Here is a 25,285-nt window from a genome sequence, read left to right as displayed (position 1 = left end):
GAAAGAAGAGTTTAAAACTGCATCACAAATGTTTTTCTGATATTTGCATGCATTTACAAGTAGTCATGTCGATGAGGCCATATTACCTTGAGTCTAGAAGAATCTTAGGAAGGGAAATAGCAATACAGTATTCACACAGCCATTTCCTAGACAAGGATTGTCACTGATTGCAGTTCTCCGTCAGCCAATAAAACGATTCTGAATAAGAAATGTGGGATTTGAGAGAGTGTATGTCTTGAAATAAGTTTGATCAGCTTCTCCGCTGTAAAGTCATTTGAACTGTCTGCCAATTGGGATAATTTCTTGTTGACTTTTCCTTCATCTTTTACTATCAACCAGTGCTTTGCTCACTTGTTTGCCTCACCCTTGGACACAGACGTTTCTCTGGATACGCAAACTTAATCCACTGTCTTAAAGGAACATTTCCTTTCTTCTGTTTTCTTCTTTTTACCCTTTTCTTTCAGTTATTCCTGCCGCCACTTGCGGAGATATTTATATGTCTTGGACAAACTCTATTTCCCCCATTCTCACTGCTCTACGCTACAGCATTGCTTCTCGACCCTCAGTGACAATGGAGAAGACCTCCTGTCTCTAACTTGTTCTCACATTCTCAGAGCCTATGCTTCCAGGTTATTAACCTCTGTTCGCCATTTACTGCATATCGCATGCTGCATGCGTTGTGTGTGTTTGTGCATCTTCTCATTGCATGCCTACTGATATTGGTGCAAACTACTAATGGTTCATGGGCAGCCTTGTGTTGATGATATGTTACAGCTTATCGTGATTTTGAGCCCGTAAATATTCGCTTGAAAAACTGGAAAGCACTGGAGTTTTCTATGTTCTCGGCTCTGTATTTTTAATGTTCCTTCCATTATTTCCCTGTCACGGTCTCTTTTCCCCAATTCATAATAAACGTATTCCTCTGTTGTGGTCACATGACCCTGTACGCATTCCAAATGTACCGAACATGTAAATGGTGCAATTGTCTATGGCTGCAACCGTCGATACACACTTAAGTGCCACAAGAGCCTGTTTTCATATCCATTTATAAATATCTGGATCCACCCAGTTGTACTCACAGTAGTACATGAGCAGATAGATAAGGTGTAGAGCGAGGAGAGGAGACAAGGCAATGGTTTGCGTAACAGTTGAACAGTCAAATGTGAAAATGGAGTAGTCAAGATTATGGAGACAATTTGGGGTATGATCGGAATTGGAAAATATGCGAGGGAGAAAAAGGGGGAATAAAGGAAAAAGCTCCAGTTAATGTGATATTAAGGTAATAAAATGTTGACTAACCTCAATTAATGTTGTAGTTAGAAAAGGTTTGTTTGAATATAAACTCACATAAGAAATGAAGTGCTGCACATTAAGTGCATTTGTTCTGAAACATATATCTTGTAATGTTTATGAACCATTTCTCATAGTTCTGGGACTATTATTGAATTCCATTGAATTATTTCAAGCATGCACTGCATCATTTGTTTTTCTGTGAAAAATGCTTTAATTTATTCAGAGCGGAGTTATAGCCTTGCATTACCAAAATATTTTTTGTTGTTTCACATACATATTTTAAAACAGCAGAGTGGGTTAATCGTACATTAAGTGAGAGGGTGTGATAGGTCTCATTGTGCATATCTGCCATCGTCATATAATGGCCTGTTGGTGGTCTGAAGTTGTGTTCTGTTACCCTACGGCACACCCAGTAGAGAGATGGTTGCGATATGAAGAAGCCAAGCCACTCTGCCGTCTTTTCATACTGTGACATGGCGTAGCTTTCATGGCAGTACAGACGACGAAATTGAGGAAGATGAAAATGACCTTTTATACCTTCTGCAATTATAGAGCCATACAAAATCTAAAGGGGTTAGACACTAAGAAGCTTTGTGACCCCTTCACCCTTGAGGGAACACCATCTAGGCTTGCAAATAGGCCATATTGTGAGTCTCATCTTTAAAGGGTAAGACAATGGATCACTAAATCTGGTAATAACAGCTATCGTTATAGGGTTTAGAAGCAGATGGAATATGTCATGAAGCAATGTATGACAACGTGACTGTATCACAATTATTGCTTTTTGAACTTTTCACTCTGTGACATGAGTTGTTGTGGCCTCTTTGACCTATAGGTTGAAAGTCATAGATGGTGCAAATATGAAGAAGACACTTGATGGCATTATTACCATGATGGTAAAGAAGTGGCGGGAGGGTGTGTGTGAAAACCTCTGAACTCTCATTGATATTTTCTTAATAACTGTTAAACCAGTTTCCTCTTTGCAACAAATGGCAACTCATTCATTTTCGCCACATTTGAGTGAAATATGGGTAATATTGTTTTAGCATTTGTCGAAATTAGGCCTGAAGTTCTCAGTTAAGTGATGTTGAGGTTCGGTTAAGAGGTTTAAGGAAACACAGTGCGTGTGTGTTGTGGATACCCCTCCTTTTTGGGACTAGAAGGGCTCTGGAGACCAGGGATGCCTGGCTGCTGAGTGATGTATTCTGGAGGCGATCAATTTTGAATTTCCCAAAACTTCCTCATCCTGCCTCAGTCCATTCTTTGTTTTACGAAAAAATAGGGGAGCCCCCAGCGCGTTCAGTGTGGGTTCGGGGCAAAGTACAAAGTAAACAAAGAAGAATATAACTCACACTGTAAGTTGACAAAGTAGTTAAGGTCTAATTTATGCTATATTTACCAAACCAATGTATGTTCTGCTCCTAAAGAGTCAGAAAATAGGAAAGTACCAAGAAGAACAACTGGAGCGAAACTGACCATAAATTTTAATGAATCAAGAAGGAAATTGGTTAAAATGTCCAATGTACAACAAAAATGAAAGAAAATAGTTCTAAACAATACAATAAGGATGTTTTTGTACATAGATTGTTCAGATACATAAACCGTGAATTAAACAGAATTGTCAAAGTACATGGTTAAAACATACTAAGAGAGAGATTTGTTCAAAGCATGGAAAAAAATCACATTTAGCATACAAATTGCAAAATTAGACTTAGTATTTTGTATTTGCACAGTGTTACTCAGACTGTGTTTTATCAAAGGTTCCTATGCTTTGTGTGTATTCATGATCAAGGTATGATCATGTTTTGTGGAGCTGCCTACGTGCCAGTATTGAAACTGTGGGTAGTAATGCATACAAAAACATTAGTTCTTGCGATTTTGATATGCGCTGTACTAAAGGCACGTTTCGGCTTTTGCCATCTTTCTTGGCATTGAAGAGCCTTCCTCCGGTCAAATTGGATCTTTATCGCGGAGTAGACTTCAATATTTACCGCACCAACAACAGTTATCTATGGCTTAATTTCAGCTGTATGTGCCTTTCTTAAAATTGCCAAATCAAGAGTCTACTTTGCGCACAGTCATCAGAACTTTCAGAACCATTTGTCACCTGTGTGCCTCGAACAGGATGTAGCGTGGGTCAAATCAGCAACTGCTTCCTCTGGAATAAACAGCAGGAATGAAGATGCAGAGTCTCACTTATCAGTCTCCCTTATCGCGTGTTCCCGGTCCAGCGGGGACGGGTGCGCTGGCGTGGTCTCCGGGGCAGGCGCACACGTATAGCGTGAGGTTTCTTTCCCAAGAGGAGCTGGTAATGTTTTGGGGGCCCGCTAGCCGGCAGCCTTTACTTCTCCAACTTGTTTTTTCTCTGCCTTCGGCGTCCATTCTTTGTCATGTCACCAAAAGTAGATAATGTTCCAAGCTCCCAGCATAGACATTTGCGGTTCCAGTAAACAAGCCCCTTGTCTAGCTCCCTAGGCTAAATTAATCTTTTTGGTGATTGTGGCTGTTCTCACAGGTTTTGGTGATCCTCTCCCTAACGTAATACTACATTTTGTACTAACTTACTGAAACACATTCCTGGTTGCAGAATCACTGCATGCAGAGACAACAGGGGGACAGTGTTGCAGGGCTGGTTCGTCCATTCTGCCTGACCTCAAAATAGCAGAGTATTGATTACCCACAGATGAATACTGATAGGATGCAGATAAGCCGAAAAAAGAAAATGGGAAACACCTAAAGGGTTACAAGCAACAAGAGAGCTTAACCAATCCAAACCTTTCTAGAAGCATCACATTAGTTGGCACAGTCGAGAGAGGGAGTACACCCTGAAATGTAGGACCATGGTGGGGAAGGGACTGCCTGGGAGAGCTGCTATTGGCAAAGCACAGATCATACTGCTCTACTACTATGACAGATATAACCAGGACTTGGAAGCATACCAAGAAAAACCTCTTCAACTAGCCCATGATGGGATGACCTTGCCCATTAGTGAGAATACTGGGCTTCCAATATTTTAGGAGAAAAACAATGTCCAGCAGGGTGACCCCATCTCAGCATGATAAAACCCTAAACAAGAGGAAAGAAATACTGGTTGGTAGGAGTGTATTGAAAGGTATTCAGTACTGCCCAGGAGGGTGACCCATGGCTGGAAGATGGGAATAGCACAGTGTGATATGCAACCTAAGCAAGAGCGATGCAAACCTGCGTCTGGGAGTGACAAGGAACAGGCTGGATGAAATATCAATGGGATTTAGACTGACAAGGCGACTAGTACACTGAGGGAGAGAACGCCACGAGATACAGTGTCAAGGCTGACCCAGATGGTAGAAGAGGACACCGGAGTGCAGCCCGCTCACTGCCCCAGAGCACAAGGCAGCAGAAAGCGTATTCAGACACGGCGAGAGCGCATTCGGAGCCAGCAACCTGAAGTAAACCGAAGCCGAGAAGAGTGAAGGACACTGAAATCACCCATTAAGCCCAGGGAAAACAGACGGGTTACTGGGTTGCCTGAGAGTGTACACCATTTCATAGAAGTAACACACGAGCAAAGTGATATCTACCTGTAAGATATGCCACAAAGGGGTTGTTGAAATCGCACCTTAAAAGAAAAAGCAAAGTAATTGTGAAAGAAAGCCAAGTAAAAGTGAACGCACTATGAAAAGGGGCAGAAGACCATTGTATGAAAGAGAGATGTATTACTGAAACAAGCACTGTTAAGCAAGGATCAATAGACCAACACTGGGCAAATATCATTTTGTGGATTAAACGAAAACTCATTGTTTGAAAGCCTTGACAGGAAAGTATACCAGGCAAAGTTAAGTGTTTGTAATATGTTGCAGAAGGAAGAGTATCTCAAGGACGATCAATGCCCTTGAGATTCTAAAGGGTCATAAAACTAATTGTCTGAAGGTCCTGGCTGGAGAGTACACCAGATGAAGATGAGTGTTTAAAGATTGTATGAAAGTCCTGGAAGGAGAGTTTACCAGGCAAAGCCGAGAGTGAGGACAGTAAAAGGAGAATCCCTAGGAAGTCGCATGCCCTTAGGATGCTATCCTATTTGAAACGTGAAAAGAAACCTGGGGAAGGGAGCTATTTCCCCGAGAACTGTGAATGTGCCAAGAGGAGGTAACTATCCTCTTGGGGTCCTAAAGAACTTGGTTATTCTTCGTTTGAACTTTTCATGTTGGTAATGGGAACAAGAAGGGAGCCATTCCCTGACTGGAACGGTGAATATTATCCACTTGGAACTTTGTCATTGGATTTACATCTTTGCGTTGAAGTTGAACATTTGTGCACCTTCAGTTCCAGAGACACTATCCTTTGAACTTTAGAGTTCATTTTTTAGAATTTGAGGGCCAGAATAGGATTTCAGACAGAGCACATGTTTTTACTTTGGACATCTTGACAAAGGACAGACCCCTTAGTATTTGGTTGAGGTAGGGAAATGCCTCCGAGATGAGCGATAGTGAGACATTTTCCAACCCCTTAGTATTTTGAATAAATGTGTATAACCATAACCATGAGTCCTCTGTGTCCGCGTCTCATTCCTCTTGGCATTATGAGAAGTATGTTGGACGTGCCTGAATGCTTCCAGTGCAAAAGTACAGCTTCCATGAAAAGACAAATGTACTTCTGTCAGAAAACAGGTTTATTGAATGCTTACGATCAGGAGGGGCTAGTCCGCTCATTAGAGCTGAAAAACGAATCCAGTGCCCCGAGCAATACAAAATAGCAGTTTATATATAGTTTAAACAATTTACATAATCACACATTTTGTTACAAAGTCATGCCCCAACCCTTGTGAGAAACTTGAAGGCATTCTCACGTTTATTTCCCAAGGAACCTCTGTGCAGGTGGCCAGTGAAAGGCCATCGCTTTTGGATCTTGACCCTGGGAGGGGAGAAGCGAGAGAGCATCACCTGGTCGAGGGTTCTTGGCGAATGGGAATGAAATGTCCTCCGGTGTGACACTTCTTCATAATTTGATTTTTTTGTCTTTTTAGATTGGAGTGTCTTGGGGGGCTTTGTCATTGATGGTTGTTTGTTGTTATTGAAGATATCGAACAGAATCTGTGCAGGCGATTCGTTCATTGAGATTGGCGGAACTATGTTTGGTAAAATCTCATCTTCTGTTTGAGAATTGTCCTTTCTGGATGTCGAGAGCATTTGAGCATCAGTGTTGGCTCCATTTTCTGCTTGATTGGTTATTGCGAGCACGTCCTTAAATGAAAGGGTGATACTAGGTTCCAGCATAGGGATTGACCGTTGTGGGTGAGTGGGCGTTGCATTGATTGATGAGGAGTCCTCTGGGGCTGTCTCGTGTTCCCCAGTCAAGGATGGTGAAGATTTCTTTGTTGTTAGATCAATGACCATAATTTCTTTCATCTCTCAACAAGGCGAGCGCTTATTTTGCGACTTCTGCCAGCAGTCTTTTTTCATCACTGTTACGTTTTTGGGCCATCAACGCAGCAAGTAAGCCATCGATTTTGTTATTAAGTTCTTGGGTGCGCTGTTTGGCACATTTGTTTTCGCATTCCATGTTGATGAGATTGGAATTCATCAGGGCAATCCGTGTGGTTTGATCCTTTATTGTATCATTTAGGTGCTTGGAGATTTTCAAGAATGGAGAAATGGTCATCGACATCGATAATATCAGAGCAGGTTGTAGTTCTTGGATGAATTTTTTTTTTTATCATGACTTCCACTTGGGCAGTATTCTCTATTTTTGTGGCGTAGATTCTATGATTGAATTTGTGAGGAATTCTTCTGATCTTGGGGTACTCCCAGTCCATAATGGAGGATTCTGTGCTGGTTTCATCTGAAGAAGCCTCAGATATTACATTAGTGGCGTCACAAATATCCATCGCAGCGTTTTTGCCATCTTCGGCTATTTCTGTACTGTTCCGTTTTAAACCCAGGGCAAGAGACTTTTGGATCGGGTCTTTATGAGTTGAGTCTGTCTCAGTCTTTTTTGCGAATAATGCATCTTGGGTGACTCACTGTCCATTATTTGTCTCCGCTTCAGAGCTCCGCTTAGCCATTTGGATTTATCCTGTGTTCGTACTTTTGGGTGAGTGTCATTAGCTTCATCGTCGCTCACACTTTGCTATTTGGTTTTGTCATTTATTTGTGAATTTAAGTGAGTTCCGTTGGACTCACCCTTATCCGTGCAGATGTTTGCGCTTTCACTCACATCATTTTGGTCAGACAGAGAGTGTGTTTGATTTTTTTTCTGCTTGTTTCGAGCTAAGTTTATGTTTGTCAAGTCCAGTAGGAGTTTGTTTACAATTTCCATGGATTTTGTCCTTTCCAAGTGGTGGCCATATTGGATTGAGGCCATAAAAGGGGGGTGGGGGGCATTCAATTCAGTTTCTGGGAATTTTCTGAATGCTGGATAGGGGTCAAAATCAGCAGAAAAGAAAGTGGCTGAGTGAGGTTCCACCGTGAACGTCTCGCTCAGTTCCACCGTGTTGAGGCAAGTTTTCTGCTCAAGGGCAGCACTAGAGCTGTCATCGTTTTGCCTGTGTCAGCTTTCAGTACTGAGCCCTCTCCTCCCGGCTCCATCCCCACGCCCGCAGAGGCTCCAGCCCGCGAAGCACAGACCCGCGGGATGCTCCTCACACCGGCCACGCCACTCCCAGCACCCACCCCCCCCACAACAGCCGAGGAGACCAGGGGGTCTACAGGGTCCAGAGGGGCCGCGAGCACGAGGCAAGACTGGCGGGTGCTCATCACAGCGTCCATAGCGCCAGGCACCACTGCGGCACATCGGGACACTGCGCCCAGCCCACTCTTGTAAGTAATGAGTTTTTTTTTTCTTTCAAAAGCTCTGTAGGAGCTTCTTCTTCGCTATGATTCATGGTGCGGCAATTGCTTGTATTTATATTTGGTGTCAAGGAAGCCGGAAAAGAGTCATGTATATCAGATGATTCAGTGTCCATTTTTTCACGGATGTTATGAGCTTTTGAGTATTGTGATGTGGGCTCATGTTCATCAGAATGTGTGTTGGGCAGAGCAATGGGAGCAATGGGAGTCAGAGTGAGGGTAGAAATAATACTCACTTGTTGTTTGTAGCTCTCTTGTCGAGCAGAAGGAGGGCTTTCAATCTCTGAGCATGCGACCCCTTTATGCAGCTGAAGGCAGGTGCGAGGGTGAGGGCCGTTAAGTGGTTTGCCTCTACACCAACTCGTGGGGCCTTCATTCGAGTCTAAGTTATTTTCCGGCCCCATGGCTCCTCAGAGCTCCACAGACTCCAAGAGACCCTGCAGACTCCAATGCCGCTCCGCAGCGAGTCTGAGTTTTTAAAGTAGATGGGTCCGCCTCCAGCAAAGAAAATGGAAGAGCCACTGGTCACTGGTTTGGTCACTCCAAGAGACTCTGCAAACTACTTTATCCTGAGCTCAAAAGAGGTAACTTTGAGACTTTTTGTTGGAACTACTTTATACTTGGAGAAGGGTGCTGAAGGGAAGCTGAGAGCTGGAAGAGGCTCCAAACTTTGTTGGACACTGTTTCTTTTGGTTTCTGACATCGCTACACATTGTATATATATTAGTTGTGAGCGCCGAATAGGTTTTGGACACAGGCAGATTTTCCAGTTGCAATCTTTGACTCCGACCTTTCTCACTTTTATTTATAAAATCCACCTTAGCATAGGGAAAGTTAGGCCTTTTTGTATCATGACATGAAGTTATTAAAATAAGTGTTTTATGTAAATATTGAATCTGTGTCTTTCTTCATGATGCCTTCACACCCTCCATTGGCTAACACTAATTCAAAGTAACCTAAATCCCCCTAACTCTAAAATTCCCATGGGATACTTTCTAAGATAAACCCCTTTTGACATGCAGTCTTCCATCATCAGACATGACGTATTTCCACATGATACATATATTGCTCATAAATAACCAGGTTTATTAAAAACCCATTAACTCAGATGGTCATTGTATAGGGCTATTATCCCTTTGGAATAACAACAAAATTCAAACCCGCTGGCGTCTTTGTATTCTTTTTCCGCCGTTACCTCACAAAGCCTCACTTGCCACTGCCATCTAAGACCATATCATTTTTAACCCACAACCTGCTCATCTCCTTTGGAGCTCATAAAAAAACCCTGGGCCTGCATGTGGGTTATTAACTAACCTTTCCTTCACCCTGCCATGCAAGAACCTAGTGTGACCCTGGAAATTGCCACTTGTATTTACAATTCAATCCGAATACAAAGACTATGAAAAAAACATTTTGCATCCTGCTCTCCTCTGCAATATCATCACAGCCGGCCATCTGCGGCTCGCTCCCATTCTGCTATTGTGACCTCGGTCCTACTGCCTTCCCTCCAAACCAACAAATTATGCAGCGTATATGGACTTTTAAACTGAGTGAAAAACCCTCTCATGTTCCACAATGTCTTCATATACTATGTTTATTTTTTAAGCCTTAGTCAAGCCCTCGCATGTACAATGTTCAGAATTACTGCATCTCACCATGTTAACTTCCTTTTGTTCCCATGTGCGCAGAGCTTCCCGCTTTGTGCCTCTAAGTGGTACAAATGGTACATTGCACATTATACTAATAATGTTACTATCTACTGTAAGTGTAATCTATGAATACTAAGTAACACTCCAATCCTCTAACTGCATTGAATCTCATGTTGTAGTGGCTAGATCACCTTTCAACTCTACCGCACTGGGGCCTAACGCAGTTTGGGCAATGTAAATCTCTTTCCTGCATTGGGGCTTAAAATGTCTTCCCATCGCAAGACTAAAGAGAACCAGGAAAAGGGAGTACTTCCCCCTGGTGTTTGTGAACATTATGACAAAGGCCAAGCGAAGGGAGACATTCTCTTGGCATTGCGAGTGAACATAGTGAGAAGCCTGGAAGAGACCAATGGAACAGAGTTGTTCTCTTGACATCTAGGTTTTGCAGTTGGAACATTCCTTTATTTGTGAACATTGTGAGAGACCTGAGAAAGACCAGGAAACAGGAGTCACTCTCTTGGTACCAAGGTTTTGAATGGGAACTTTACTTTTGAATTGAGACTTTTCATTCTGTAGCTTTGTATGTTGCCTTTGATAGGAACTGGAACCTGGGGAAGGGAGTCATTATCCAGGAAACTACTGGCATGGTCCTCCCCACAGAAGAAGGGAGCCAGTCTTCTACTTTAAGAAGACTCACTTACCTTATAGTTTACTTAGGGATGTAAGCGAAGGAAATAGGTTTTTGACACATGACGGTGGACTTTTTACCTACGGACATTCTGGCACATCCTTAGTTTTGCGTTGAGGCAGGGAACTTAGTAATAGGATCAGGTAGGGATTTCCTTTATTTTGACAAAATAAAAGTGTCTGCCATTCAACATATCACCTGTGTCAGTCTACTCCTTCCACAACTGTACACAATGCTCGTAAAATCTACTAGCCCACGTTTCACTGTGCATGGCTGGCTTACGGGTGGTGGAATTGCGCTAAATCTGAAGTATGCTTATGGTGACATGCACCATTTTACAGAAAGCACTCATAAATATGTTGTCACCCATCACCATGTGGTGAGTGCCTTTCTCCTAGGTCAAGTATGTAAGCTAAGGACTCACCCTGCAGATCTAGTGGGATTTTAAAAAATGTTCAAGGCCTGTCTGCGAAGATGTGTATTCCCATGACAAGTTCTTTAGAGACAACATGGAGCTCGCCCATGCTTACACTTTTTCAATACTAAACTTTTTAATTTCTACCTTGATTGCGGTACTCACACCCTGCCTAACAAAGTTATAACTACACCTCCTCAACCCACCACCCATGTCTCGCAACCTCAGTGCTCACTTTGACAGTGATCTGAAACTCTTCCAGTTGGTCAAGTCCGCTGCCACCCCAGCCAGACTCAACATTAGAAAAATCCTCTCACATCTCATGCAACACCCAACCTCTCCTCTTGTGTTCAGGAAACTGGAATACTTTGGGAAACTACTCGTCTATCCCTTTGCTCTTTTTCTCCCCTCAACAAAGTCCTCTACTTTGTGACATGCACTAATTTCAACCAACCCAGGTCTTCCTCCACCTCCCATCACCATGCTTGATGGCTCTCCTTGAAAGATCACTCTTTTAATTCATGCCACTTGTTTATAAATCAATCCATGATCGTGTCTCCCACCACTTTGCTGACTGCTTCTCACTGTATTCTCCCCCTCGAGTTCTGTGCTTCTCATCTCTAGACTGCCCATCAGTCTTTGCTGCTCCCTGTGCAGTCTTCTGCTTTGTTCCTTTTCCCCATTTGCCCCACTCCACATAAATGCTCTTCCCCCAGCCATCAAAGCCTCTTCAATCTCTTCAATGGAACTCTTCAAAGCACGGCTCAAACTTCACCTGCTAGGGATGGAAGGAGACTCCCACTCTCCTATCTAAACTAACTGACCAACCCACCTCTCCAGCATTCTGTCCTCAGGGCCTCTCTATTTAATTTGTTAATTTAGAAATACCAGCCTCAGGCTGTCAAACTTAAAAACGTTATGCACTCCAGTCTCTGTCACTGATATGTTCCTACTCTTACCCCCTCGCCAGCCAGTATATGTCACTCAAACCAAACAATGCTCTTATTTAAAGGTACTTTACCCTAGGAATGCCTTCTCCTCTTACTTTTTTGGTAAGTCGCTTCTGTTAAAAATTAAACCGTTTTCTTTAATAAATGCAAATTGTGAATTAGGAACGTTTGTGTGTTTTTTCTTTGGTCCTATAACACACCTATAGTAAAGTAATGGCCAAGTCCTCGTTTTTTACTGTAGGTATTTACAAGTAAAATAGCTGTATACTGTAAAATTCCTTGTGAGGTATTTACAAATATAGAAATGCCCTATATTGTGAGTGTATTCCCCATGCTTGGTACATTATGAGCATATATCACTGTGACTGTGGCATATGCTCGGAATGTACTAGAACATGGGCCATATGCTCACAACAAATGTACACACACAAACACTATGTGGCATTGTCAACCACCTCTGACCTTGGGGAACAGCAAGTCATGAGTCTGTGCCAACAACCCTGGTACCACCAAGTGGCTTATATAACTGACTGGAACCTCCCCATTGATAGCTAAAGCGCTTTGTGTGCTGTCTGTTATTGTGCATGTGAACCGCCAAGAGGTGCGGTTCAACCACCTTTGGCTCTTGGCACCCCATCACCTCCTATTCCACAGTGTGACTTGTGCATCTGGTCGTATCATCAGGTGAGGGTGCCCAAACCATGAAGTGGCCTCCCTCAAACCCTTTGTGATCCCACCCTCACTCATGTGTCTCGGGTCACGCTTTGGCCCCCAAACAGGTCCTTACATAATTGATGGCTCCTCTGCAGCACCCATAACATTCCCACTTTGGACGCAAAAGTATTGGTGTAATGTTTGAAAATGTAATAATTCTCCTCTGCAGTGCGTCACCCTCTACTGGAACTACTCCCCTACCATCCACCTTGGAGGCTCTCCTGACTGCCTCAACTCTTGCTTCACTCTATCTGCCTTACTTACATCCTGACTTTAGATCTGGACTGTACCCCGGTGCTTAGTTACTTCCATTCCCTGAAATGCTTGCTGCACCATGTCCCCTTTCTCCTAGGGTCTGGAAAGCTACTATGTCTCCAGTCCTGCTACTCGCTCCTCTTCCTCCTCTCTCCCTCTTTCTCTCTATGCACTTGACTACTGTGTTCTCACTTCCAGTCCCCTCACTTGTAAGTGATTTCACTCTGGCAGTTTAGTTTGTTAATAAAAAAATTAATACGTATATGTCTATTGTTTATGCAAAAAGCTATTTCAGAAAGTGCTTAAGTGCAAACCTGAAGTTCTTATTGGTGATTCCTGTATAACCATTACATCAAGGGGGACAGTCGCTGACAGCCTCTTTGTTTGCTATGACGTGCCTGAGTGGGAATCCACAATGTTGACCCCTTTTGTGTAATGTTAAATACATAGTGTGTAAAAGGTGGCACATCAACCTAAACTCTCCTAAACACATGAAGATTGTTATAAATTACGTTTCAGGGTAGCTATAGAATTCATCCCCCTTTTGACTGTTCCACTTCCCCTCCTAAATGCTATCTCCATCACCTCCACGGACTGTCCTCCTGTCACTCACGTGTACCCCTCCAACATAGCCCATCCTAATAGGAGACTGGAAGGAACTTCTAACCTTCAGTCTCGCATCACAGGGCCTGTACAATTTAGCCTGTCACTAAAGATCCCCCCTCTGTGCCATCCACCAAAAACATCTCAAAACCTGCACCATGAACCCTGCACTTGTATGTCTCCACTCTGCTCCTCACTTTCCTTCCAACCTGCCATTATTCCTTCCCCCAAACAGAACGTCCCCCCACTACCCGGCTCCTCACACTTCTTGTTACTGTACTTGCAGGATTTGAATGACGCAAGGCCTAGTAGGGCCGTTATTTATTATTCCTCCCCATCTCCAGGACCCTCTTTTTTTGTCTTGTGGCACCTTGAAACACCATTTGTTGTATAGGCACTTTACAAATACACAATAAATACAATAAATAAAGCATGTTGTCAACATCAACAATTTGTTGAAAGATCTCAAAATTGACCTTTGGGGTCTCAGAGAAAGTTCTTGGGCAGTTACGCTATTAATTGACACACTTCTCTGTGATGTCTCAAGATACTTGTGAACAATATACAAAACAAAGCAGGGGATGGGATAGCTATGATCTTTCCAACACCAGCCAATCGCCCTCGCCTTAGAAAGTGTAACCTGTACATGCGTTTTGTGCCCTAAAACTTGCTGAGCGTTTGTAGTGTTTACCTCAAGACCCACAGGGAACATCACCTGTTTTGAAGCAGAATGGGTAAAGTACATTTCCAAACGTTATCTTACTCTACCCTCATCATGGGGATTATAATATCTGGTTGAACTGTCTCATTGAGATATGGGGAAATGAAAGTCTGTCAATGTGCCCAACCCACACAGGAGGGCAAACCTTGGATGCCAAGATATCATCCACGCACCTCCATCACCTCAATGTTCAAGGCACCCTCTTCCATCGACAGACTTTCTCCTTACTCGAGTGGAAAAAACAAGGAAGCCTTGCAATCTCCCTCCCATGCCTGAGTTTGATTCCTTCAAGTTACAACAGTGAAACTGTAAGTTACAACAGTGAAACTGGTAACCACAGATCTGTTTCACAACACCTTTGGAAATCCAGCAAAATGTGAAGTATGTCCTCCTTTCCAGCCTGTATGATGAAGCCCTCATGGCCCTGGACCTCCTGGCGGTTACAAGAAACTCAAGCTCTCTAACAACAACAGTTTCTGGTTCATTACTGCTGAGCTTGCTCTCCTTATGAGAAATAACACAGCACTGGAGCACTGCTCGCATAATGGATTCAGATATCAAAACCTCCTGCTTGTGACTTCTGAAAGGACATAATGCAGCTATGATGCAGAAATAGGAAATGTTTTTCCATGATTGCGTCTCTCAGCCAACACGCCTGCCTTTGAGCTACTCTGAATCTATAAGGAGCTGGGAGCACCCTACAAGTTCACCTTTTCCACTGTCCCTTAGCATATTTTTCTATGAGAAAAAAGAAACCGTACAACTCATTGTCTCCAGTCTGACCAGATCCTCAGGCTCTCTTAGCCAAGAAGCCTCTATTTTTCCCTTTAAACATGTTTCTAAGCATGACTTCATCCATGTAGTCAAAGGAATTGAAAGCCTCTTTGGAGAAGGTTTACTCTTGCCCAGCCAAGACTATCAAAGAAAATATGTCCTCCTGCACTAATCACCTTGATTAACATTTCCTTGAAGTGCAGTGATTTCCCGTTCCTCTCAATCAGATCCACTTTTCTCAACATCTAGAAAAAGAAATGCTGACCCTAACATCATTGCAGATTACCTCCCAGTAGTAAACACACCCTAACTGTTCAAAATCCTCGGAAAAGTGGCATTGCAACAGCTGTCGGAGTGCATTGAATAATATAACCTGTGGCACAATCAACAGTCAGAGTCCAGAGGTACGGAGTCAGCCGGAGTCCCTTTGGTATAACTGTGGGTATACCAGAGGGAAGAGATCTTTGAGGCCATAAACAACTGTGCTGTTCTTATGCCACCACCTTAAAAACCCTTCAGCATAAACTGTGTGGTCCTCAAGTGGACCCCTTGTTTCCTTGCAGATGGGGAGCTCCCTGTACGGTCTGGCCTTTGCCTCTCTGGACTTATCATACAAAACCTCCAAGCTTCTAGCCTGTCGCATAAACTTTTGAATGCCTACCTCAAACCTTTTACAGACCTAAATCATTAATTTATCTCCTACCTTACAGACAAGCTAATGATACCCCGATCGATTTGAAACTCAATGGCTTTTCACTGGATTCACACTGCGTGTCCACCTATCTTCTCGAAATACGATACTGGATGATTGACAACAGTCAGTCTGAATGCAACATAGTTCATTTGCTTCACTTCTTCATTCTTCCTCCTTGCCCATTCCATTGACTCTCTTTATTTGTCTTTGGCACATCACCACATCAACAAGAAACTTGGACTTGATTCTTGATATACTGTTAACATTCTCTCAGCACGTCCATGACATTAGTAAGACATCACAATCATATGTTTTAAGTGTGTTCTTCCTCTCTTGAACATAGATCAAAGTAGGTTGGTGATGGTGATCTAAAGTAGTATACTAGTCTTTATTTGGGTCTCCCCAAATTCCTGACTCACCAATTTCAGGCGATACAGAATAAAGAGTGGTCCTCGGACAGAAACCACATGACCATACCACCACTGCGTTGATTTCTTTTCACTGACACAGCAAACATCAAATGGAAGGCACTGTGTATCATGCACTTAGCGTTTTGGAACATTGCCTTTAGCTACCTCACACAGAGGTTTTCAAGGTACTGTCCCCAGCCCCCCAACCCCCCAGACACTCCTCTTCCAAGACCCTCATGGTAGAAACCTTCAGAAAATAGACGCAGGGTTGGTAAACGCCCCCTTTTATGATTATGCTTGAGTAAATGAAATTTTCAATTCTTGAAGGCCCATTGTGTATTTTAAACTCTACATTTTTAATGTTGAATTGTAAGTGCACTGAATCTTTTTTTTTTATGTGTCCCTTATTATGTGGAAATTGGATCTATGTTTTTAAACATATGTTTGTATACTTGAAATTTAGATGTAATGATTGTTATGTGGAATGTTTTCTTTTTTTTCTAAAATCTTTTTTCTTTTTGTAAAGGTTTCTTTGTAAACCATATACAATAAATAAATAAATAAAAATAAAAAACACCAGATGTTGTTGGGGCAGCTTTTAGAAACACACTACCAGATACACTCAGAGCTGAAGAGAACCATCTACGGTTCCAGAAAATACTTTAATCTTTCAAAAGTTGTACCTTTTCCAGGGATTGAAATAAGGATTTGATGAGTAGGAGCTAAAAAGCAGGTCCTGGGCATTAGGCATAGAACATTAAGCAGAAGCTACCTCTGGGGAATGAGGAGCTAGTACCTTGCGAGTTGCAGATCTGATTTCTTGCTTAATATGCAACTTTAAGGTTTTTCCCATTGTCTATGCACCACTCTGCTTTAAATATCTTCTGCATGTATCCTATTGCCCTTTAGACCCATTACAAAACAGCCAGATTTGCACATGGGTAGATTTTTAGGGCACCAGTGGGCCTGACAAGTGGAATGTCGCTCCTGATAGCTATTGCAGTCAAGCTAACTGCAGTCAGGCTCTTCTGGGCTAAAAGCAGGAGCTAAAGAGATCCCAGCAATTCGGAGCCCTGCCTTGTACCTTGATTTCTCAATCTTGATTGACTCAGTGAATTATTCTGCCTCTATTCAAGCCCTACTGCCCCTTGTTTTTACCCCTAATCAAATCCCATGTGCATAGTTCAATATCTTTTCATTCCAGATTCTGGTCTCATTGTTTTGACTTTCTTCCCATTAACAAATTGTTTGAAACCAAATGGCCCCACTTTATATCTTGCTAGATTTTCCACCCTTTAAACCATACCACCTGCAACTACAATTGGCATCGTATGCCAATATACTCACACCATTTTAAAGGTTTTTTCATGTTTTGGCCATGTACTCGAATCTTTGTCTAGTTACTGGTATACAATTATTGGGTACTGTGGCGATCCTTCAGATGACGTCACATCACCTCAGAGGGGAGCACCTTTCCATGAGGATAGGGCGGTGAGGCCGCTAACAGGTAAGCACCCTAGGGGCCGTAACATGTGGAACGATCTCATGGGGAGAGACTTCCCTCCTGGGGACAAGGATGTGCATCTGGAACATGGTCCCTTTATCTCCCTACTCCACAGGGTAAAAGCATCACCCGCCCCTTCCTTACATATGGTAAAGTCTGAAGCAATATGTTACTGTTATGTGTCAGACAGTCTCACTATTATAGGCACTGGGACCTAGAAGAACCCAAGAATTCCACCGTCAGGCATGAAGAGTGTTTGACCAGCTGTTAATCAAACTGATGTTATACTGGGGCAGTCCAAGCTACTTAAGCTAAACAGTAAAGAACGATAAGAGGGAGCAACATCGGTAAGGAAAGCTTGGCGAGCTCAGAGGCTGCCAAAAAGCCTGCAGTTGTAAACAACACATCAAAGACTGTGTCAAAGTAGCAGTGTGGAATGACAAGAGTGAAACGAGAGACGCCAGGAAAGCATCTCGTCCGTCGGTTGGGCGTTGTAAGGGTGTGGAAGTAGGAGACTGACACAAGAGGGACATCGTTTTGGCTATGGACTTTTATTTTCTAATGAAAGCAAAGAAAAAACGTATTGGGCCCTATTCCTAAGAAGGGTTGCCCTGCCTCAACTTAAACTAAGAATGTATCAGAATGTCTGAATGCAAGAGTCTACCGTCCTGTGTCCAACCTAATTTCTTCCTTACACTTCTAAATAAACAAAAAGGTTTTTGTGAATCTTCTTAATGCAGACAATTGGATCTCGCCTTCTGAGTAGTGGAATACTATGTCATTAGTCTCTTAGGGCTACTTCCTGAGGGAGACACTCTTTTCCCCAGATTACAATCCATTTCAAGTGTGGCACACAAAGTTTCAGTTTAGCAATAAGATGTCTCTTTTCTGAAATAAAGTAAAGGTTTCAACTCAAATCCTGGTCATAAATGGAATGCCTCCCTTCTCTTTGTTTTTTTCTATTACAGAGTTCACAAGCACCAGGGGGAATGACTCCCTTCCCCTGATTTCTCTTTTGACTTGCCCCAATCACAATATCAGGTGGTATGCATCTTCCCATGACCTTTTGCAAGCTTTCACAATACCAAAGGGTATGGCTCTTTCCTTGGCCTTAGGCTTTCACAATACCAAGAGTTATGGCTCTTCTGTTGCCATTCTTAGTGTAACAGGTCTGGTTCACTAACCTGTCAGGCACTGTGACTAAGGAGAAGGTTGCTGGTGTCCTTCTCTCTCGCTTCTGTGCTCTTCTTAGGCCTCTCTGGGTTTCAGGTGGGTCCCAGTCCCTGTTCCTCTGGCTTCCCGGGCCTTCCCGATTCTCATTTGGGTCCCAAACCACACCCTGTTGCTCTGGCTTCCCGGGTCGTCCCAGTTCTCGTTTAGGTACCAACCCCTATTACTCGGACTTCCTGTGCCTTCCCCAACATCCCTCTTACCTTTCAACCTTTCATTGGGTCTTGGGTATGACCCCAGGATATCCCTGCTGCTCTGTCGGTCTTCCGTGGTCATCTTCACTCATGGGGTCTGCACACACTGCGATGGCTCTGCTGCAAAGGAAGCTGGGTGTCTGGACGTTCTCTCCAGGCCCGGGCGGTCAGGTGACTTGCTCTCCCCTCGCCCCCGCTCCTCCTGTTCTCTCCTCTGTCTGCGGACCGGCTTGGGACTTCTCGGCAGCAACCTTCACGTCCTGACCAGCATTCTCTCCCCTGCTCCAAGTCGAACATCCCTCTGACTTGTGGCTCCTTCAAGGAGTGACTGACCCATTGCCAAAGCCTCCTTCCCTTTTTATTCTCTGTGCCTGGTCTCACATTGTCTGTACTGCTCAGGTTGGTTCTGCAAAGTGCTCCGTATTGCTCTGTGCCTCTTCCTTGTCACAGTATGATATGATAAGATAGGTTATTTATAACGCGCTTAATACCCAGAGGTTTCTAAGCGCGGACCCAGGGATCGAACCCGTGTTGCTCCGTGTCGTCTTGCTTTCAAGGAGAGCACTTTGCCCCTGAGCTATCCTTCCGAGACAGTATTATTGCCTTTTTTTTCCACAAGGGTTTCTTGTGATCTTCTTCATCCCAGATTTTGCATATGCTTCACATATGTAGTTCTTAATCTTCGTCGTTCCAGTATGGTATATGAGGGCTACCTCCTCTACCCTATAGAAGTATATGGATGTATGTGAGGCTATAAGGTCTGGAGTGGGGTATTAAAGTGAGGAAGATAGGGCTATGTTTTGCAAGTACATAATTCTTCCCAAACAGTCATCCCTAGTCCCACAGAGGGATACAGGCCCTCTCGGGTGGTCCCTCCATTGAGATCCACCCGCTGAGTACCACTCCCAGGGGGACTATTGGATAGCGGCCTCACCTCTCAGGCCTTCTGGAGAGGGGTTTCCCCAAGGAAAACGGGGGCGACATACTGGGATTCGTCACATACTTTCCCTCGTGCAGCTGGCCCTCCATCTCCCAAAGGAAATCGGCGTTCCCTTGTTCCATACCTTTACGATGTTCTATGCTAAAACAGAATGGTTGGAGGTCGAAAAACCAGTACATGACCCAGTGTGAAGCCATCATGAGTCAGACACAAACAACAGGTTAAAGTTTTATTTACTCAAAAAGGTAGGGTGGAATAATGCCTAACTTGCCCTATGCTAAGGTGGGATTTCCCACCCTAAAGAAAACTAAGGATAGTTTGCACCAGGAAGTCCAAAATAAAACATCAGTCTGTGTCGAACAGCTATACTTGCCCTCACAACTAACTGTATACAATGCGTAGGGATGTTCAAAAGTTCAGAGCTTCTTCTAGCTCCTTAGCTTGTAATCAGCTCCCCTTCCCCAAGTTCAAAGTAGTTCATCAAACTCAGGGGTTCCCTTCCCCAAGAGTTCAAATCTTCCAACTTTCAAACAAAAAACAAAAGAGGCACAACACAAGCTTCTTCATATGTGTTTTCAGTGACTTTTCTTTCAGGGGGCACCCGGCCTAGGCGCAGTTGTCTGATCACACAGTCCACCCAGGTCATGCAACCGGTACCCCTCCTTGACTGCTTTTCCATTAACACCAGTCCACTGATTCTCTTCAGCATTGAGGCTTGCCTCAGTCACATGCGTCACACTCTCCTGGCACTGTGTGGGACCTGGTTAGCTAGCATGCCCTTGTTGCACTTTATTCTGTTTCCTTTGGCTCTTGCCAATGTTTGTTGCCCTATAACATACAGTTCTTTTGCACTTTCTTGGCTGTGGTCAATGCTGGATTTCTCATATCATGCATCCAACTCTGTGTGCTCTTTTGGCTTTGCTAGCACTTGTTTTCAGTTAATGCAGTTCATTGTTTCAATACAGTTCAAAACTTCCTTTTTGTAAGATTCACAATCTTTCTTTCACTCCTCTCAAGATGCAAGATTGTTCCCAACTGGCTTTCACCTTTTTCGGTATTCAAAATGCCTTGCTTTCATTTATATTAATGCCCAAAGCTTTATTCCTGTGACTGCCTGCCATCCCAGTGTTCCACTCATCCTGCTTTCACTCACTGGTCGGTCTTCTGACTCTTTGCGAGGTCTTCTGCCGCCACAGGTTTCCTTCTCTCTGTGCGGTCCCTCGCGGATTCTCCCAGTGGTTTTCTGTGGTTTGCGCACACCCAGCAATGATTCTTCTGCGACGCAGGACCCGCACAACCATTTCCCTCGGTCTTGCCAGTCTCCTGCTCACTGCTTAGCACTGGCCTCCAGCGCCCGTTACCTTTGCTTCTCGCTGCATATGCTCTGCACTGTTCCACGGGCCTCAAGCGATTCTCCTGCCACACTGCCACACCGGAGGGTTCTGCCTGCACCTAGCATTTCGTGGGCGTTATCCCACAGCTGACTCCATTTCTTTTGGGATTCCTGGTTTTAAAGCTGCATCCTCCATTCTCGTTCCAAAAAGGACTAGACCGTTCATCCTTAAAGTGTAGTCCTGCTTTTCTCTTGTGGTCCTCCTCCACCTCCTCCTCCAGTACCTGACTGGGGTTGATAGGTGTTTGCTTTCACAAAGTGTGGATGTGTTGTTTTAATAGTCCTCTTCTTCATCCCTGTACTGTACTGGTGCACTTTGGGGAATACTGTAGTGGAATCGCAGGGAAAGAGCTGATAAAAGACGTAGAAAGACTTGCGGGATGGGGAATTTGTGGTGAAAGGGAAATGGGGGGATACCATGTCTCACCTAAGGACATCCTCTTCCCCACTCCCTAAGTCTCCTCCTCCCAAGTCTCCTCCACCTAGGTGATTCTCTCTCGCATATCCATCCCGATGGTTGGACTCGAAATTGATGGCCTTTCCCTGGCCACCTGAGAAGAGTATCCCTGGGGAAAAGAAGTGAGGGCAGCCTCAGGCTCCTCACACCGGGCATTTGTATCTTTCCTTATACTTAACCAGGTAAGGGGAGAATGATCTGTGACTAATGTGAATTTTCTTCCGGTAAGATAATACCGTAGGTGCCCGACTTTGTCAGGGCCTCCAACTCTATAGTGGCGCAGTTTTTTTCTCTCCAGGAAATAGATTCCTGCTGCTGTACCTTACCGGGTGTTCTATTCCATCATAGACTTGTGACAAGACTGCCTTGAGGCCCACCTTAGAGGCATCCCTTTGAAGAATACATTCTTTACTGAAATTGGGTACTTTTTATGTCTGGCTCACTACATAATATGGTCTTATCGGTGTCAAAGCAAGCCAGATCTTCATTTCCCCACTTTATTTTCAGAGGTTCGGCATTCTTGAGCTTATCCATTTAACATGACGTGATGGATGGAAATCTCCTGTAGTATCCAACCACTCCTAAAAAAGCCCTTACATTGTAATTGTAATTGGTTATTTTATATTGCGCTTAATACCCAGAGGTTTCTAAGAGCGGACCCGGGGATCGAATCTCTGTTGCTCCGTGTCATCTTGCTTCCAAGGTGAGCGATTTTCCCCTGAGCTATCCTCCCTAGATCTCTTTTTGTCTTTGGTATGGGAGTCTAATGACCAGGTTAAATCAAAACCCCACTGAATATAACCCTGGATTTTCAGTGCAATTCCCTGGAAGGGAATTGCACTGAAATTCCCACATAAAAGTGGAAGACGCATACCTCCCACGATAAATTTAGATGAGGAAGTTAAAAGCTTACGGGAAAGAGTATGTGACGATCCTTCAGATGACGTCACTTTTCCTCAGAAGGGAGCCCCTTTCCATGAGGATAGGGAGGTGAGGCCGCTAACGGATAGTCCTTCCATTGGTGGTAACATGCAGGAGGGTCTTATGAGGAGGGACTACCTTCCTGGGGACAAGGATGTACATCTGGGACACGTCCCTTTTATCTCCCTACCCCACAGTGTAAAAACATCATCCAACCCTTCCTTACCTGTGGTAAAGCTCGAAACGATATGCTACTGTAATTTGTCAGTCTCACTATGGTGGGTAGTGGGATGGAGAAGAACCCAAGAACGTCACCAGCAAGCATGAAGAGTGTTTGAATCAACTGTTGTCGATCAAACTGACGTTTGTGAGAAACCCAACGGTATTCTCCCACCTACTGCCCCGGGATCTTCCATTCAGGTGGCCAGGGAAGGGCCATCGCTTTTGGATCCCGCCCCTGGGGTGGACAAGCGAGGGGGTATCACCCCAAGAGCCAGCTCTTCTTTTCCCCTCCTCTCTCTTTTTAACAAAAAGGGACCAAATCCTCTAAGAGAAACAAACTAGGGTATAGAAAACTGAATAAGAAGAATAGACTTTCAAGTCTAGGTCTCACTCACAAGCTAGGAGAAGGGGGGCATTCTCCTGGGATATGGTTTTGTTGTTTTGGGACTTTTGTGTTGTAGTGTCAGGGATGGTTTTGACATTTGGGCCACGATGGTAACATTTTATTTGCACATTACTGACGGACCCTAGTTTTAGTTCGGTTGGGGTAGGGAACACCAGCATTAGAGACAGGAAATGATAGGATAACATTTTCTGTGAAATAAAAGTTTATAGAAAAACTTTAAAATCCTGGTCAGACTATGGTCAGATTCTATGTCCCCACAGTACACAAGCCATTGGTCAAGAATTGCTATCATATGCCAAGGGACTCGCTTTATTTGGCAGGTGTGGCCATCATATGGATAGGTACTTAAAACATTGGCCATATATTGTCAACCTATTCCCACACCTGCGCATTATTTCACAGGGCACATTAAAGAATTTGCAGCATCCCCTCAATCTGTCCTACACACGTGTGACAGCAGGAAGGAAAGGAAGGTTGAGAGAATAGGAGGTTGACCCCATGCTCACCCGCTGTGCAACAGCTCGGTTATTAAGCAAACTGTTCCTCTGTTTCACAGGAACCTTAATTTAAAAAGCAGGCGTTGTCTTTGGACAGTCTTACTTTCCCACTGACGTTCTGTAATTTTGGACAACTAGATGGTCTTGGTAACATTTTAAGAGGGGACTTGGTGTTCCCACTTTCTGCAGGATTATTGCCAAAGTAAGAGCTGCTAAATCATTGAAAAAGATTATTCAATGTGTTACGTTATTTTCAAATGAGTCACGTTGGTCAGTGCTTTGAAGCATTGGTCGATGAAGTGTATGATGCAGTTAGCTTAGTGATTGTTTTAGGCACATTGTTTTAGGTAAATAGTCAAGGCGCTATTGGCTAATGTATTTAAATGCACTATCGAGGGGATTGACCACCGTGAACAGTACGTTTCTGGGTCAATTAGCAAGACATTCGCCGTTTCACTTTGCCCAAACTCCTCCTCTCTTTCTGTTTTACATTTGAGAGCTTGGCATGCCTCTGCTACTTCCATCTTAACTCCCACTGATGGATGTGAAAAGTTCACGCTGCCTAAGGGTAAACCTCCAGGCCAGCTTCTTTCCCCTATACGTTAATAATGGGAATTTTTCAGTTTTCTTTCTTTAGACACAAAAGGCGTTTTCATAAAGTACTTGGCCTTTTTGTTACCTTTCCTTTCCCTCTCCCGTCCAAAGTTATAATGACAGTACTCTTTGAACATTCATTGTGTACAGTGAGAGATGCTATGAATGGCAGAATCTCCCATAATAGGAGTTGGGGGTGGTGGGGGCTTCTGACAGGTGGCATAGCCCTCTAGTCTTCTTCATATAGCCAGGCAGTAAAGAAGAAAGTGACATTGAAAGAAAAAAAAGTTATAAAGGAATTGGATCAAGAAAAAACATGACTTTAATACAAAGATGTGTAAAATCTATAATCCCTATTAATTACAGCCTGAGGGGCTTTTTGTCTGGTTTTAGCAGATGGATTTGGTAAACCAAAGGATGTTGATGTTCCTCCCATTCAGGAATAGGTTTAGGTAAAGTGCATAGATAATGTACACCTTTCTCTATTGAGGGGAATGTCTCTTATATCATGAACACAGGCCCTTTAGATGGCCTCTTCAAATAACATTGTAATCTAGTACAATGGAGGCTAAGTGTGAACAATTCATATGTCTTTACACTGCTCGACAGCCCCAGGTCTGGAAGGCTTAGCTGCAGCTGCTTTGAAAATGCACCTCTGTTCTCCAAAAGCGATTTCCTATAGGTGAGGTCACAGGAACAAAGTTTGTTGATCCTCCTTCATAAAAAGGAGCGGTGGGAAGTGGTTTGGGAAAGACTAGACATTTTTAAAAACTGAGAATTATTGGTACTTGGGACTATGGTTCAAGCGTAAACTACTGTGTGGATAGGGTCAATGATCTGGCCCTGTCAAGACGGGATGGGGGACCACTCTCAACCTGGGCAGCCTAACAGAGTACTTTCCAGAGCCAGTCCTGCTCCAGAGGCCATTCCACCTGTG

General features: G+C 43.7%; 1 protein-coding gene across 2 annotated transcripts in view; it reads left to right on the top strand.

Annotated features, from left to right (window-relative positions):
- DYM (dymeclin) overlaps positions 1–25,285 on the top strand; it is a 1,763,009-nt gene that overhangs the window by 1,255,300 nt on the left and 482,424 nt on the right. Inside the window, exon 14 of one of the 2 annotated variants that reach the window (XM_069626953.1) lies at positions 465–629. The exons of the other annotated variant lie outside the window; for it this stretch is intronic. Coding sequence (XP_069483054.1) covers positions 465–629 — 165 coding nt within the window. The remainder of the gene's footprint in view (positions 1–464; positions 630–25,285) is intronic. 2 annotated transcript variants of the gene reach the window in all.

This window comes from Ambystoma mexicanum, chromosome 6p (genome assembly GCF_040938575.1).
Source record: "Ambystoma mexicanum isolate Mex_15411 chromosome 6p, UKY_AmexF1_1, whole genome shotgun sequence".
Classification (NCBI taxonomy): domain Eukaryota; kingdom Metazoa; phylum Chordata; class Amphibia; order Caudata; family Ambystomatidae; genus Ambystoma; species Ambystoma mexicanum.
This window is presented reverse-complemented; position numbering and strand designations above follow the sequence as displayed.